At 35.2% G+C, this 18,355-nt stretch overlaps 1 protein-coding gene across 6 annotated transcripts in view; it reads right to left on the minus strand.

The window, feature by feature from the left end:
• EPHA6 (EPH receptor A6) overlaps positions 1-18,355 on the minus strand; it is a 482,670-nt gene that overhangs the window by 439,488 nt on the left and 24,827 nt on the right. For all 6 annotated transcript variants that reach the window (XM_054081746.1, XM_054081767.1, XM_054081730.1 and 3 more), the window contains exon 2: positions 8,012-8,076. In XM_054081746.1, the coding sequence (XP_053937721.1) occupies positions 8,012-8,076 (65 nt within the window). The remainder of the gene's footprint in view (positions 1-8,011; positions 8,077-18,355) is intronic.

Here is an 18,355-nt window from a genome sequence, read left to right on the forward strand (position 1 = left end):
GAAGGCCAACAGCATCCTGGCTTGGATAAGGTGTGGCCAGCAGGAGTAGGGAAGTGATTGTGCCCCTGTACTTGGCACTGGTGAAGCTGTGCCTCAAATACCATGTTCAGTTTTGGGCCCCTCACTACAAGAAAAGCATTGAGGTGCTGAAGTGTATCCAGAGAGCTGGTGAAGCGGCTGGAGAACAAGCTTTATGAGGAATGGCTGATTAAACTGGGGTTCTTTAGTCTGGAAAAGAGGTTGTTGAGGGAAGACTTTAATGCTCCCTACAGTTACCTGAAAGGAGGTTGTAGCGAAGTGGGTGTCAGTCTCTCCTCCAAAGTAACCAGTGACAGGACAAGAGGAAATTACCTCAAGATGCACCAGGGAGGTTTAGACTGGAGATTAGGAAAGAATTCTTCCCTGAAAGGGTTATCAAAATTGGAACAGGCTGCTCAGCGAAGTGACTGAGTCACTATCCCTGGAAGTATTTAGAAGATGTGTAGGAGAGATACTTAGGGACATGGTTTATGGCTGGACTTGACCTTAGAGGTCTTTTCCAACTCAAACAATTCTATGAGTGGATGATTTCCTTGAAGTAAAAGAGAAACACCTTTAGACAGAAGTCTTTTTTTTTTTCGTATTGACATTTTTGCTGTTGACTTTTATAGAATTCTAATTTTAATTATGTTTATTGGGTCTGTATGGGATGGAGCTAATTTTCTCATAGCTGTCCATATAGTGCTGTGTTTTAGACTGGTGTCCAAACCAGTGTTGGTATCACATCAGTGTTTTAGCTGTTGCTGAACAGTGCTTGTTCACCATCAAAGCCTTCTCTGTTTCTCACACTTTGCCCTCTCAAGGAGTAAGGTAGGAGTGGGCAGGAGACACAGAGTGACAAAAGGGATCCCATAAAATGTAATTCTCAGCAGTCAAGCTGCAGGAGGTGTGGTGGTAGTTTTTTCAAAGCAGCTATTGCTTGGAGGCTGGATGGGCATAAGTCTGCTGGTGGGAGGTGGTGAATGAGTGCCTTTGCATCACTTTATTTCCCACTCTCTACTTACTAAACTACCTTTATCTTGGAAGGGCAAACACTTGACCCACAAGTGTTTGCCCTTCCAATTCTCTCCACCATCCTGCTGGGAGGGATTGAGCAAGGGAGTGGGCACAGACAAAGCTGCTAGCTGAGGTCAAGCCACTACATATGCCCTAAAATATCTCACTCAACTCTTAGATCCTGACCTTAAGCTATGTTTATAAAGATGGTTTAGTGAACATAACATGCTGTGACTTTTTTAAGCCATTCTGTTAGGTGTCACAAGATGGATAATTAAAAGTAATTTACAATATTCAAGTACAGATTATAATAATTTGAACTTCAGAGAAATAGAAGGAGCAACAAAGGACTTTACTGATTTAGGAACAGTACAAGACTGAGAGGGAAGAATCGGGTAGTAGGAACTAATTAATTGATAGAACAAATTACTAGGGGAAATTATGGTTCCTTGATGACTTTTAAAAAGATATATGCCAGTGAAATACTTGTTACTGAGTAAACGCAATGGCAAGGCATGAAATCTTACAGCCTCTGATATAAGTGTGATCTGATGAATTGTTCCTTCTGGTCATAAAGAATTTAAATACTTATTGAATTCTAATAGTTACAGTATTAAAAGTGAATATTAGAAGTACTGATGATATTGTAATTCACATTGCTATATGAAATGTTCGAATCATAGTCATCCTTAAAATCAAGTGACCATGAGGATATGCAAATTTGTGTTTACAAATACACATAATTTATCTGTTTTCTATTTCATAGACAAATCCAAATGTCTCACTGAGAACTACAGTTAGGAGACTTGCATTTCTTTCATGCTATAATCTCTACAATGTATTGTTATCATTTGCAAAATGTAGTTCTTTGCTTGTAAATAACAAGAAACCATGAAATGCAGAAATAAATTACAGATACTGAGCATCACCATATCTAGCATACTCTTCCTGCCTTTTCCTTATGATACCATACTGCTACCTGAGCATGTTTAACGCACTAACCTCACTGTCTGTGCATTGGTGATTTCACTAAACACATCTTAGTCTCAGAACTCAGGTACTTGCTTATGTTTTACTTGCTTATCTTGCTACCTTTTACCAATTTGACATGACTTGCTCTGTTCTCTTTTATTTATCATTCTCTCGTCTTATATTCCTTCTTACGGTATTGCATGTGTTATGCCTAAATCTGAATTTGATAATTTCTATTATCATTTCACACAGTAAAGCCATACTTTCTTCCTTTGTTCTTTTTTCAAGTTAAATTGCTTTGTTTATTGATAGTTTTAGTAAAGGAATGGGCCTAAGTTGCCCTCTCTTTCTTTAGAAGTGTTTCAGTTTTATGTGATTTCAAAGGAAATTAGGAGAATTTGAAAAAATTATCAATCTACTTAAGAAATTAGCAGTTAAAAATCTGAAGTATTGCGTAAGAATGTTCCAAGACATATTCGCCCAATCACCTGGAGAGTTATCAGTCAAAAACTGAAAGTGAAGATGAATGCAGCTACATTGAAAGAAATTTTGCAGGTTGTGACTGGAAAACCCTAGTATCATCTTCGATGACAACGTAAAAAAGAGTAGTGAGTACTGGTGACAAACAGTACTCAGCCATTCAAAAATGTGTTACCGTAAACTATAGAAATGCCTTCTACTTAGCTAAGAAGGAACTAAAAAGTGAATTGTTGGCTGATGCATATACCATAAAACAATTATTTTAACAGTGAGGGTAAAATAATCAATTGGTCTGGTAGGGAAAAAAAAAAATCAGTACTTTGACAAGATCAGTCTCAACAAATTCATAAAGGAACCCCTTCCCCAAAAAAACTGTACATTAGTGACAGTTATTAAAAGTCTTAAAAAGTTCCCCCAAAGAAAGAAGATATTTAAAACAGAATTACTTCTGTGAATAATCACTAGCAAAATTACCAATTGACAAGGAAGCTGTCCAAATAACTGCAGGAACTGGGATTAAAATAGTTCCATCACTCACAGAGCTGTCAAATAATTTAGAGGACTTCTAGTAGGCTTTTAACTGCTGAGGCTATACATTCTGCCTACTATGACAAGTCAAGGTAGCTTGTACAAGCCCCTGCCACGTGTAAATAATTTCCCACAGCCTTCTGTTATGAGTCACCTTGCCCTTCTTTTACGCTAATTTTAAAATATCTTTGGAGGTTTTGAAGTGGCCACATACAAGTTAAAATTTAGATTAATATTGGAAGCAAATATTTTCCAGTGATTAATTTTCTTCTTCAAATAAAACCACCAGATTCCAAATTAACAGTTGCAAAGTAGATTCTTCTCATGAAAAAGGAGGCATTCTTAGAGTTAAGTAGCAGTACTTATGGCAGAAGTTAATGAGGAAAAGACAGACCCTTATGACAGCAGTCTCGAAACCATAGTTCATGATCAAACTTTACTCACAAAATTGTGTTACACTGCCTAATGCAATGAGAAATAAATAATAATTAAGACAAAATCTTGCACTGAAGCCAGAAGGAGAAAAACAACAACTGTAGTTGCCCACGGTACATTATTTTATTAGCATTGCTGCTAATGGATAAGCAAAGGTTGTGGACCACCAAATTTCACTTCGGCCTTCGGATTTTTTACCATTCCTCCCTAATTTTTAAAACTTTATTAACCACTTAAAGCTTAATCCCCCAGAAAAAAACCCTGCCCTTCTAACAGTCATAGTAGCATCACAGGCTGTAGTGACAAAACCTAAATAAATAATCCTGTCCCCAAGGTCAGCAAAATAACTTCAGCTGGAACCCTGGATAATGGTTCACATAAACTCAACTGGCCTGCCCACTGGCTCATATTCACATCCTCTTTGGAAACCTAGGAAGAGGTTCTTTCCCATTTTTTGTAACAATTGAAAAAAAAGAAAAAACAACTTGTTCTGCTTTTTCAAGGTTAGGGAGTGACAGTTTGTTGAGTAAAGATCTACTTTCATTCCATAGCACATGCTTTTTCATAAATCAATCGGTCATTTAGAACTATAGCCCAAAGAACAGAGGAAGTATCAGATGTGTCCGTTATTAAAGTAGAAATTTTATACAGCTCATCACTAAGAAGCTAAATTGGAACTTAATCAACAAAGGCTGGTTCTACTGACCTCAAAGATACTAATGTTTTACGCTCCGTTTTTGTAGCTCTAAGCACTTAATTTATTACCTGTTCAAAGTACAAGCAAAAAATCTGACAAGCAAATAAATACTTCATTTTTTTTTAGAAAAACTACTGCATTTTGTGCTTCAGGATGGTTGTACAAATAACTGGGAAGAAAATGAAAAAATAAAATCACATATATTACCAAGGAATGGACAACACAGTTGTGCATGACTCACCTCTGCAGCTAAAGGATGGGATTGCATACAAATGCCACATGCAAAACTACTGTATTGTGTCTTTACTTGCTTGGACATGTACCTCTAGAGGTTACTAAGACTGCTGCATGCTTGCAAAAATTACATTATCAATCTACTATAAATAAAAAATCTGGGAGGTAAAGGTTAAGGGTTTGCAAATTCCAACAGAATACCTCCTATTTTTTTCTCCTACTTCACTCTACCTAAGGCACACTCAGTATTACCCAAATCCCAAGCATTAATACTTCAGTTGTTATTTAATTTAACGAAAATACTCTTTGTGACTCAGTATGTCAGTAAATTAATGACTTCTGTTAATGTCATAGTCTCAAGAAAACCTAGCATCACATTCTCCTAACCTCAAAAATGTTCCTCAGTGTAGTAACTATGTCAATGTCATTTTTCTTACACGTGTAAACACTACACACATACTTATTTTTGGAAAAAAATAAAAGAAAAATGTTGGATTAAAGTAGTAGTAGTAGTAAATGTAAAATTTACACAGTATCTGAAGAAAAATCTCCATCAAAAGCACAAACAACCCAAAACTTGTCATTCCTCCAAGAAAAGGGAAAATGCCAATGTACCGATCACAGGACAAAATACGTTCTTACTTCTGCAGTGATATCCTCAATCACAGTAATATTTCTGTCGTATTCTGATTCATATTAGGACAGATAAGTAACTCAGATTATGTGGCATTGTGGACATGAAACAGCATCTCTGATGTTCAGACAAGATTTAGGAGACAACAGTTTTACCATTCTTTACTAGATCAGTAACTCTAATAGTATTTATTCGCTAATCTCTAAAGCATTATTTTGCCTTACATTTTTATCAGAATCAAGTAATAATTAACATGAACACTGACCTTTTGTTTCAAAGACTGCACACAAAAGTAACATGGAGGAGCATACAAAAGTCATATTCTGTTAACCACTTGAGCACTTGTAAGCTCAATTTTCTTCTTACCTTTGCATAAACAGATCCCAGAATAACTTAAACAGAAACAGTTTGAAAGTGCATTTGTTTAGTTTTTAACTTTAGTTATCTTTAATAGTTTATAAGCCAAAGTAATGTAATTCTTCATATTTTAAAAGCTTTATGCAATTTTTCAGTATTATCAAATATCTAACCCAAAATGTACATTTGATATATTTTAATGGCATTTGTCAGAATGAAACCAACTCTGAATAATCAGCAAGCATCTATTTTAAATAGTAGTTCACTCTCAGTGAATGAGAGCAATAACTCTCACTTCATACAAGCCACTGTCTGTTGTTTATTTTGTGGCTTTAGCTCGTCCCTTCTCTCTGCACCGTTTCAGAGACGCCACATTGCCACTAGTTCCTACTGCTCACAGCAATGCTTCCTGAAACGTTCTCCTATGGCATATTCCTTCATTCCACTGTGAGAATTGGAGGGCCGTGTTTGTCAGCATATCCAGTCAACTCCTGCTGTATGTGACCCAAGACTTTTAGCCTTTCTTAAATGGATCATGCTTCTCCAAATCATGTATTCTTACCTGTACAACTTCCTAAAAGGTTTGTTCAAGAACTTCTTTGCTGTAATGAACATCAATCCGTATCCTTTACAGCTCAGATTAATTAATCAACAGTTTAGACACATATTTTCTTCCAGAGTTAACAGTCCATGAACACTTCTCTTAACTACCTCTCCATACTTCATTTACCCAGTTCCTCTCGCAGTTTTTATTCTAGCCTCTTCTACGTGTTTTGTGCCTCCAAAAGCCTTATTCTGTATGCTTTCCTCTTGCTACAAACCACTCTTGTCCCATATATTTAGCTACCTTTTTTACAACCAAATTTTACTTATTTGGGAAATTTTCTAATAATTGAATCCAAGTACTGTCTCAAATATAAACTCCTTGTATTCTAGTTAGTACCACCAATTCTTAAAACACAGCAAAATTGTTTGCTGTGTCCTAAGACACCTTAAAAATGTCATATGCTGCAAAAATACTATTAATGGTATGTACGACCAACTGAAATAGACATGTCATAATAGCTTTGAAGGAAAGAGGTTTTATGCTTCTATATTACGTTTACTGTTACCAGAGTAACCAAAGCTTTTAAGAATTTAAAGAATAACCAAAATTATATCTTATGTGCTTTCCAAACGATAGCCTCCTTTTTCAAGTCAACGCAGCTCATCACAAAGCTAAAGCAAAAATTTCTAATTCTCATCATGGTATATGGCAGTATTTGCTTTTTGTTAAAGCAATAATTCCTCACTGTATTTTCTCATCATAGTGTATGACAGTATTTGCTTTGACTATGACTTCTGAAGGAAATAAAACCTTCAGAATTATAACTCAGATTGCATGAGACTGCATAATAAAATGCAAGGCACAGACATATTTGTAACAGACTGAAATGATGTCTAGGAATACAAAGAACTGGAAAAACCCCCCAAAGAGTAATCTATAAAGTTGGAAATAAGCTGAGATTAAGAAATGTCACCTTGCTTGAAATCCCTGAGGGCAGAGATGCGTAAGGCATTTCACAAAAAAGGATTTATTAGGGTGCTGAAGACAGACAATTTCTACTTCCTCCAACAGAACACAAGACATAAAATAACTAAAAATGAAACCAGATTTTTTTCACTCAGAAAACCTGTATTTTCTGAGCTTATTTCAGGGAATCAAGTAATTATATGCCTTATACACAGGAATTAAAAGACAGTGCCAGTTAATATAAAAATGAGCAATATACCATTTGTACAGTGACATCAGAACTAGGAGCTGATTCAATAGGTCTTAAATGCTCCAGTATACTGACACTTAATTTTAAAATTAAAACTACAAATGCCTCTCTGGTGCATGCATTAGCTGGGTGGAAAGAGAAGACGGATTTTGTAAATGTAGCCACTGGAAAAGCACTCATGGTTGAACTTCAAAGAGTAAAAATACTCCTCTTCCCCATGCTCACCTGACCACACCATCTCCAACTATACTAGACACCTCTAATACTTTGGGCCCTGCACAAATGTCAAGCGCCTTCCGGCAATCTGTACTAACAGCAGAGTAAGACATTAAACTGGAATAGCAAACTTTAATCTAGAATGGTCAGTGCAGGCAAAAAAACAAAACTATTTAGGTGTTTTCTCTAAATGTGTAAACTGGCTTAATGACATTAACATATTTGTAAAGTTTTTCTCATTTAGCTGACCTGACAGCAGTTTACTAGATGCTAAAATCTGTATTAATTCTCCCTTAAATCATTAAAGCTTTGTAAAAAAAATACTTTTATTTCACAAAAATGTAATCATAGCACAGTCCTGCAGCACAGAAATTTTTAATATAGAACTTTATGATGTGTAACGGTTAGAACCAGATTTCAAGTAAGACAGATCCTTGATACACAGAAGAGCAAGAGCAGGGCATAATAATGTGCACTCACGTCATTCTCTCATTTGTTATTCCTACTTACAACACAGGCTGCTCCAGCCCTTAGAACAATTAAGATCTTTCTGACAAGTCTACATTACAAGAATATCCACCCAAGTGTAATAGGTATTAAATTCCAGAGTGGCAGAATGCAAAAATCAAGAGAATAACAACAAAATGGCAAGCAACTTACCCCATTTAAAGGAAATGTTTTCCATGCTAGCTCTCCAAGGGCAGCTGTAGTATCAAGTAACACAACTGAAAACAAAAAAAAAAAAGAAAGGGCACGTTTGCAATATTGCTTGGATTAGACATATACAGCATAGTAAAGTATTACACTGATATTAATTGAACCTGCCATATCAGCCAGGTATGAGTGTGAATAAAACCAGAATTTAAACTTTTAGGCTTCCATGGCTTATATTGCATTGTCATATGTCTCAGAAGATACAATTCATACGAAACCTAAATCTTTTGCAGAAATCATTGCCAAATCACAATACACTACCGATGCATAATCATTAAAAGCTGTCTGAATAAGCATGCATATATCTGCAATCCCTTGCCCAGAAACTTAGAGGGTCTGCATGAGGACTTAAGCGCTAAAGCTAATAAAGAAAAACAGTTTCAAAAGTAAGATGTTTTCTAAAACCCCACCAACTTACCAGAAATAAAGTTATACAATATATAAACTATATAATTCAGAAAGAACACAGGAAGACTAATAGCTTTAGAGTTGACTATTTTAGCTGGAATATCCCAATGCTGAAAGCTGCTACATATGTTTTGCATAATTCCTGCCATATTCATTATGTTTTTTTTAATACGTGACAGTATGTGCATTATCATACTTGTACATTACAAAATGTTTCTGCATTATTTTAATGTTAAATTACATGAGTTTCACTTTTCTCATAATTTCACTAATAATGCAAAAATTATACAGAACACAGCTCAGTGATATGCAGCTGATTGTAAACTAAATATTTAGTACATGAGACATTGTACCTACATATATTACTGCCCTCTAATGGAATTGCTTAAGCTGAACCTCCAATTTAAAAAAATGTAAATTAGGATTTAAACATAAAACTAAGCATTGTATAGGGCAGTTTATTCTAATTATGAAGTTATTGCATTTTGGATGCTCAGTTCCACTTTACAGCCCACAAATTCCAGTTCTTCTCTGGGTGATTAAATAATGGAGAAAAATGAAGCTTTTGGTTTGGAATATGACATCATTATTCACACATTTGGGGTTTTTAAACTATTGCACACCATCTTCCACCTCTTACCTAGCCAAACAATCAATGTACAGCTATCTATAATGTGTTTCTATAAAGCGGTATATCATATCATCAGAAGCCAGGTCATATTTTTTTGCCTTATAGAAAAGGTACATTGGCATGGAAAGTGTGTGAACTTGCCAGCTTATTAGAGTAAACTTGACCTAGCATCTTCATTTGTCTTTTGTATTAGCAGCAATTAGAGTTCCCCTTTATTTGAATGTATGTTGCCTTTTGACCTAAAACTGAAATAGTCTTATCAGCAAATTTACAGTCCTGTAACAAGCTCAGCATTAACCAAATAAAAGTTTAATGATTTATTTGAAAAAACTAATGACATTTTAAAAAGAATGTTCAACAAAGGGGAGTATTCTGCTCTCCACTTCTTCATCACTTCACCACCAGTTCATGAAGCTTTGTGAATACCTTGAAGATGAATGAAACATCTTTTTACAAGCCCTATTTTACTTCCAAAAAATGGAATCGCTATCCCCACTGAGACTATTGCTGCCTTCTGTTTACTTATGAAGCTGTGATTTACAGCTCTCATCTCTATTTGCAGCAGGCTGCCATACTCTTGTTGAAGAGTCAGAAGTGTTTCTCCTCTGACACAGTAGCCTATGTAAAGTTATAACGTATTGGGGGATCTGCCACCTCCAAAAAAAATTAAGCCACTGCATATAGACATTTCCTTTTCATAGCAAAGACCAAATGTTCAGCTGACTTCTGAGAATATTTCAGTTCATCTTAGGAATTTGTTTTCTTCCCTCCTCTCTCCACCCAGCAAACACGGGCTATTTGTAAATATACTTGGTTTTCAGCTTACCTTATATGCTGCTATTTATCAAGAGCTATTCTGGTGATATTTTAATTCTTTAATGCAGAATTAAATAAATAATCAAATGAAAAACACTATGTTACTGCAAAGTGTATGAATCTGCAACATAAATTGTTTCTACAAACAGCATTGGGGCTTGAAGTGCGGTTTCAGTTTTACATTTTCTGTGCTAGTGGGATCATGATTTAATAAACATCATTCAGGTATCCAAAACTAATACTTCCAAGGAACAAGACACAAAATATAAGAAGTAAAACTAATTCATTTCTTCAGTGGGGCCTGAATTAATTAATTCCTTGCCTGAATTAATCAAGTACTACTTGAAAACTCAAAGCTATACATTAAAAAAATTAAAACTTGAGTAAATTCATCACTGAAATTACACTAAGGTTAAATTTAGTTGAACCATTATCTAATAATAGTTCTTGTATACATTTACTAAATGATCCCCATTAAATAACTGAGTTTTGTTAAAACACAATTTTTGATACATTTTTTGTATAAAGCATATTGCATTCTCACACATGCTCACCTATATCCACCAGATCTGTATGAACTTCAAACTGCAGAATTCAAACAATCAAACAACTACTAATGAGAATTAGAATGTTATTACCTTCAGAGTCAGAAAGGAAAATCATAAATTAAAAGACTGTCTTTCCACCAATACTTGGAAATAAGACATAAAACAATTATCAATGAAAAATTTACAAATACTGGCAGATCAAGGAAACATTATGTTTATGGCAAAGGAATATAAAGCCCAGTAAAGCAGTGAAACCAACAGGGCCAGCTATAACAATGAGGACAGGGATAAAGTAATAAAATCCTCACACGCTTCAATGATTTGGCGATATCTACATGGTAGACTTCAGTGTGGGACAGAGATACTCAAGCTATCTTTAAATGAGGTAATTAAGAAGCAGTGAATCCCCAGCAGCACAGACCTGATGGCAGACAAATCTGCCCTGCCAAGAAACTTCCAAATTGCAGCTCCTTGGCAGGAAATTCATCCTGTCAAAAAAAAAAATCCAGACTAAGAGGAATGCCCATATGTATACATCTGAATTACATACAGGAATGAGCACTACTCCTCTGACTGTAGAATACTGAAAGTTCCTAATGAACTGAAAATTCGCAGGCAAAGAGACTAAAAAGAGAGGGTGGACACAATAGATATGAAGCTTAAAATGAGAAAATTCCATAAAAATTCATGGAAGCTGGAAGCTATATTTAGTGACCCTTGTCCATACATTTACATATTTATGCACATAAATGCCATAAAAGCCCCTTTCCTCCTAAATGAGACTTCATGAGACGCGGTCATTATGGACATGCCATTAGCAGCCAAGAAAAAAGTGTCTGAGACTTCTGTTGATAATATTTACGAAAAATATGAAAAATGCTATAAAGAAATTGGTTGCTACTAACAAACGTTTGTCACATTTCTGACATTCAATATCCCCTTGTAATAGCCATTTTTTTTGTGGTGATATAGAGAGTAAAACTTGCAGAGTGAATAAGAGTAGAAAGTGTAGATCTGCCATTACAAAGTTTTGTCACGATTCAAAAGGAGCTCAAACACCCTTTAAAAAAATCTCTTTGGATAAGAAAAAAACCAAAACCACTCAATTTGCATGTCCTTCTTTAAATAACTGAGCGTAGGGATACTGTTACTTGCCCAACAATAATTTACAGACTTAAACATACAGCTGTAAATCTATTATTTTAGTTAAATTCTAGGTATGAACTGTGCAGTTGTGTCTAGCTTGTTTTCCAGTACATGCTTTTATAGAAATTGCATTATTATAACTCATTATGCCATACTGAGCTCCAGTTCCCTTTTTTTTTTTAATAGATCTTACATTGCTATTATTAGACCTTACAATTGAAATTAATCTTTTCATAGGTTTTGCCTGGTCCTGAGGGAACTGTTTTATTTAAAATTATGATGAGCAGAGCTCCAAGGACTGACAGTGTAGAATTATAATTTTAATTCCAAAATACAGTTCTGAAGATGAACTCTACAATCTTGCATGTACAACCAAGGAAAAAGCCTTCTAACCATTCATTTCACTAGGTCTTTCCTCCTCTTCTTTCTTTATACCTCTCCAGACAATCTAACTTAACGGTTTTAAATGAAAAAAAGGATTTCAGCCAACTTACTTCATGGAATCATAGTCCGATGTCAGAATAGGTCAGCCTATCCTCCCAGTCATTATGGAATAACACATTTCACTGTAACCTCTACAGTAGGTAAGCAAAAGATTTGCAAGGAACGATGACCAGACATTATTTTTTTAAGACAATAGCAGTATTTCCAGGAGCTGCAGAAAAATACCAGTGCAGAAAAAGCCCAAGAAAAAATGCTGAGACTCAAAAGCAGACAATTTGGCAAGATGCAGCCCGGCTCAATCCAGCACATCCCACCCAGGTGACAATGGCTGGGTCAGCAGAGACTTGCCAGGTGCCTGCATTGGGAGCAGAGAACATTTCCTGACTAGCCTTGCAGCACATTTGCCCTATTTGTTCTGTGGCTTCACCCACAAACATACACCATGCCGTCAGGAAGTATGGATGTGCTGTGTGCAGAATCTCTCCACTGCACTAGGTAAAAGATACACAAATAAAAGATGAAAAGTTTCAGTAGCTTCCAGATGGGTAGGCAGACATTACAGATGATGCCCAGAAACAGGCAAAACTGGCACTTATTTTCCTCTGAGAACTTACTTACTGACTGCAATTAGTTTTTATTTGTATGACAAACATATCGAGCTTCTTAAGTCTCTCACTCCCAGCCCCCAAGAGAGTTGTTGCTCTCTTCTGAGTGTCTACAGGGTTTTTTTCAGGTTTTATGGTCTTTTTCATTTTTAAAATAGCATCACCTGCAGCATTCTGAAATCATTCCTTCTGACAATATACATTAACATAAAGAAGCTTGCCTATTTTTATATCATATATATCAGAAGTCATATTTTACTGCGCTATTGCACTCATAGGCAGTTATTAGTCTATCGATATTACTGTACTTTTCAGAATCACTCCTTTCATCATTTTTCAGTTTCAGTTGCATTTTTGTTCTTGAATGTACAAAGATCCATTTGTTTACATTAAAACAAGTTTTATTTTAAGAGCTAACCTTTACTAAGCGATGAAGGCTGCTCCCTGTCTGTACATGCTCTTTCTTTATTTACTTAATACTCTTTCAGCAGCTATTGATTTTATATTTATTTCCATCTTACTAATGAAAAATGTTGACCAGTTAGAATTTCAAATAGTGTATAAGGAATATCTCAAACTCTGTGATTTAACAGGCACTGAAAACTATTTTAAGGTTTCTTAGATCTCAGATTTTTAAAAAATATTTACTAAAATATTTGATAAGCCTTTTACTGTCAGAACTCTTCGCAATATTTTGTCATACTTTAAAAAATCAAAACATATTACCACTGTGGCTTGTCTGCTTCAGGAAGACAGAAAGAAGATGGAGATATGCAATAAGAAACTTACCTTGGGCAATTAACATATAATTAACCGGGAAAAATTATTTAAATGGTTGAAATTTTTGACCAGGCCTGTTTTCCATGAAACAAATGAACTGGCATTCATTATATATGTATCAATTGAATCCTTTTCCAGCATTTCCATTATTTTGCATGCAACAGCTACCTGGTTTAGGCAAGATTAATGAGCTGCAGTAATAAAGGATGAGAAGCACCTGTCTAGATAGCAATTCTGCAGGGAAAGTATATAGGAGTCATTGCAAATCATACAATAAACAAAGAAGGGACAATGCTGTTTGACTGTGATAAACAAACAGGATTTAACCAGCTAAATATATAGAGTAAATTTTCCTCTCTCTTCAGCATTTGTAAGCCTTTAACAGCAGCGCTGTGTCTACTTTTCAGAGCCTTACTTCAAAAGATGCCTGGATCTGTCACAAAGACACAACTGGAGCGCAGCAGGAACAACAGGATCTATGCTCTGGAAAGTCTGAGTGTACTGGAGTAACTTGCCTTGGAGGTTACATTAGAAAGACTATCCACTAACAATCTTCTAGCATGTAAAAGGCTGTTTATGGCAAATGAGAATAGTCTGTTCTCTACATCTCTGTCAATGGCCAAAAAAAGGAAGAAGGGATTTCAATTACAGCAAGAAGAGTTTTATGATAGACTTCAGAAAAATCCTTATTAGTTCTACAGTTGTAAAGAAAAGGGATAGCTGAGACTACTTGGGAAGTAAGGGCATCTCCACTATAGGAGGCTTTCAAGACATGTTAGGTAGAAACCAGGTCTGTCAGTCTTTGATCTCATATTGCCTTAGGGCAGAGGTGGGGAGCTAAATGAGTTCTTGAATCCTCTCCAACGCTGTGATTTTTATAAAAATCTAGTTACCTGGTCAACGTTGCTTTCCTTTTCAAACCAGTACTCCAACACCTACGCTCTTCCAATATTCTTGAATTCCCTGAGTCCCTAAACTCATTAAACTTACTATCAGTAGCCCAGAGATCTCCACAGCCAATTCTTTCAGGACCCTTGGAAGAGAACTATTTACACCAGATGGGGAGTACTTCATGTTCTACAGCTATGTGACTAAATTATTAATTTCTGTTTTTTCCTAATTCCAAACACAGTATTTTCTGCATCTTTCTAAAAATAGTTCAATACCATTCACACAAACATTTTTATTAATAATACAAAAGAGAAATTCCCATTATTCTGAGCATTGTGAGACTTGGGCTTCTACCTAGTATACTTAGTTTCTATTTCCAATTTTCTACACTTCATATTCTTGTATTGATTTCTGTATGTGTTCTCTCTTTTCCATTAATTATTATAAGTGTTTATATTTCTAGTTTCTGCTTTCATGTTATTTCTTAATGTAGGTTAGGCTTTTATCCCAAACTGGCCTTTTTTTTATTGATCAATGGCTTCTAGATCAAGATTTTTGAAAAAGGAATTTCCACTTCTAACTTTCTCATTTTCATATTTGCACACTTACGCAAACACATGATTAGAATTCTTCTCTAATGAATGAGAACTAGTCAAAATAATTTATCATGCACAAACCCCAACATCTCGTTCATGATAAATTCACGTTCTCAGTCCTTAGAAATCTGCAACATTATTAGACTGGGTGCAATATTCTTTATGTTGGATAACTGTCTGTCTTTTAACTGGGTGGTGTTTTAGTCCCAGTTACATGAGGTCTCTGGTGAGCCTCTTCAAAAAACAATTCCTCCAAAGAACTATTTTTTTTTTTTCCATTTGAAACATTTATCTGTTTCAGTCTTACTGCTCTCAGCTACTACCTGGATAGATATAATTTCAAATCCTATGGCTCTGAGCTAACAAGATTAAAACAACAGTTGTTCTTTTGCATAAAAAGCCACTATCCGCCTTATTTATTCAATCTTTTTTTCCTAGAGAAACTTGTTACCTATTTCTTGAAAGATTATTTTTTTAAATGAAATTAAGATTTATGTTGTTTGCTATATCATTTTATGCTTTCCTTCGCTTTCACAGTGCTCCTATTACTTCAGAAGCCAATATAATTATCCTTTCCATATCTTCCGTGCAAGCATGCACGTTCTCCTGAGAGTGGAAGTCCATTATAATCCTACTGCTCCATCTCTCACCAGAATGTAAGCCAACAGTTTTATACCAAAAGCTTCAGTTTTACATTATCCTTTTCCACATTGCCTTTCTTCCATTCTCACTTGAAAAATCAACATGAATGCCTCTGCCAGCCTCTGCAGACCCTCAGCTGCATCAGAGTAATTTGCCCTTCTTCCATTCTCACTTGAAAAATCAACATGAATGCCCTTGCCGGCCACTGCAGACCCTCAGCTACATCAGAGTAACCTTTCTAGATTAAGCGTTAAATAGAAAAAGCGGATGACACTCTGATTTATTCTCTTGTGCTTCTTTAGTGGAATACTTTATTGAGTTTGGATTATGGAATACATATTTTTATTTGACTGTACCATGTAAATGAGCAATATAAGTAAAGTAAATGCTGTACTTTGTTTTTGATACCTAAAATCATAAGATAACCACACTGAGAGATTTTATTTATGTACTTTTTTGGAGTGAAAGGGTGGTTCTTGTACCTACTGAGAGAACTGATGGAGTCAGAGGCAATTGATTCCTTCTATATCTTGAGTACCATTATTTCATATGCTGTCAAACCCCTCAAAGCTAGTGAAATGGAAGCAGCAGCTAATGAAACCTGGAAATGACAAGGTATTTCATTTGAACAATTAAGTGGATAAGACATGTTGAAGACCAAAGCTGATTCTTATACTCATTACATATCACTTTTGCAAGCTTATGTGTTCCCTTTTGTTTGCAACTCATTTGCCAAATATTGTTTTCAGCTCCATATACCTTTTAGCATTCAAAGTTTACAAAAGAAGGAAGAAATAAGCCACTTGTTTCGCAAATCATTCAGATTTTTATATTCATTATTTATGCTATGTAATTGACTCCTAATTCTATCACATTACTTTAAAAGAAGGTGTCATGACTATCGTATATGATTATAGCTGTGAAAAACAAAGTTATACAAACATCCACCCAACTTTGCATGAACAAAAATCCAATCTTACAATTACTTCAACTAACAAGGCACGTAGCAACGGTAAGATGAAAAAAACCCTCCGGTTCTAAACAAATAACCTAATCTGTGTTTTAGCACCTCCGAAGTCTCTATAATAGAAGTTAAACTCAGCAATACTCGAGACTGAAAATTCTACAAGTAAACCTGAAAGTTGGCTTTCATATTCAGGGAACAGTATATACTAGTTCTTATGAGATATTTCAATAATAAAATGACCACAATTAGAACATTACATCAGCTAGTTGCCTATTACATTTAATGTGGTTTATTTTTCATATTGTTAACATCTCTGTTTCTGAAAGCAGGACAGTAGATTTTAAAAAAGAGATAAATCTCTTAAACTTTAAGTTAACTTCAAAGTTTAAAGTATCCAACCACAAATAATTCTTAACACCAGCATTTTTACTTCCTTCCTAATATACGACTTTCTTGTAAAAAAACCTGTAATTGTAAAAAATTGCAATACCTTAAACACCTATGAAAATGCCCTAACTAGCAATTGTTATCATTTACAATTTACAACTTGTACACAGCTTATTGAACATACCTGTATCTTGTCATACCTCTACTTTAAATGACATGACTGATACTTATAATTTTTAAAATTTTAGGAATAGGAAATACTTGATACCCCAGAAAAAATTAAATATTTTATAACGTTGGAGCTTGAGACATAGTAAGATAAAAAAAACTGAGTCAGACAGACTTATTTTCAAGAAACAAGAATCCTTGCACCCAAAGGAAACAGCAGTAAAACTTTATGGTCTCGGGGGGGGGGGGGGTTCTGCTATTTTCACACCCTGTTTTTAATAGCATTAAAATGACCTGGAATAGTGGCAAAACACTCCTTAACAAACAAACCAGAAACAACTGATTATTTCTGAAAACTGGTCAATTATGCCTAGATGCATTTGTTTAAATGAAAGTTTTTTCTGTTTAGACATCATGTTACTCGCAGAGTTCACTTCTAGAGTAGCCTCATTACAATTAAAATAGAGACTATTTGGCCAACTGTTGCTTTCACAACTATTTAAGCCACCATACGTAATCTTGGTAGGAGCTTTCTGTACATAGCATGTTGTGAAACTTAATTCTCTGGTGTAGAAAAACATCCAGATGAATGAAGGAAAAAAAAAATTACCTTTACTGTTGCTTTACAACAGAACTGAGAAAAGACTCCCTGTATGTCAATTTACAACAGGAGGTCTTTGTTGTGGAGTGTAACTACATTCAAAATAAATCCACACCAATGCAACCATCCATGCTTTAATGTTTTTTTTTCTGCACATGCATATATGAAGAGTCTTTCTATAAAGCAATTTATGATGGACAGAAGTCTTTAAATGGTTATTCTATTAGGATAATACATTGACTTTATTTTATCAATATCAAAGTTCTGCCTTACCACACAACTCTAATCTCTGCTTATAGTAAAGATAAATATTTCAAAGAAAGAGGAGAAAACAACTTATCAGTCACAGGCTCTTAACAACAGTCAGTAAAAAATATGGCCTATTCCCAGGCAGGCAGGTTCCATGTTACAGTTCATGAATACCAAGCTGAACCTTGGGAATCATGCCAATATATTCAGTGGCACCAAACCACGTGGAACCAAGCACATAAAAAGTCTATCCGTCAGTGCAGAAATACATGACCATTTCTGCACTGAAATCTTTCTGGGATAATAGTTACAATCCCAAATTGTAGACAGCTAGATCTTAACTGTGCATTCCGCCACTTTACAAGTTGGTTTGCCCTAAGACTGTAAACACTATGTATTTTGAGGTCTAAC

The sequence above is a fragment of the Cuculus canorus genome, chromosome 1 (assembly GCF_017976375.1).
Source record: "Cuculus canorus isolate bCucCan1 chromosome 1, bCucCan1.pri, whole genome shotgun sequence".
Taxonomy (NCBI): Eukaryota; Metazoa; Chordata; class Aves; order Cuculiformes; family Cuculidae; genus Cuculus; species Cuculus canorus.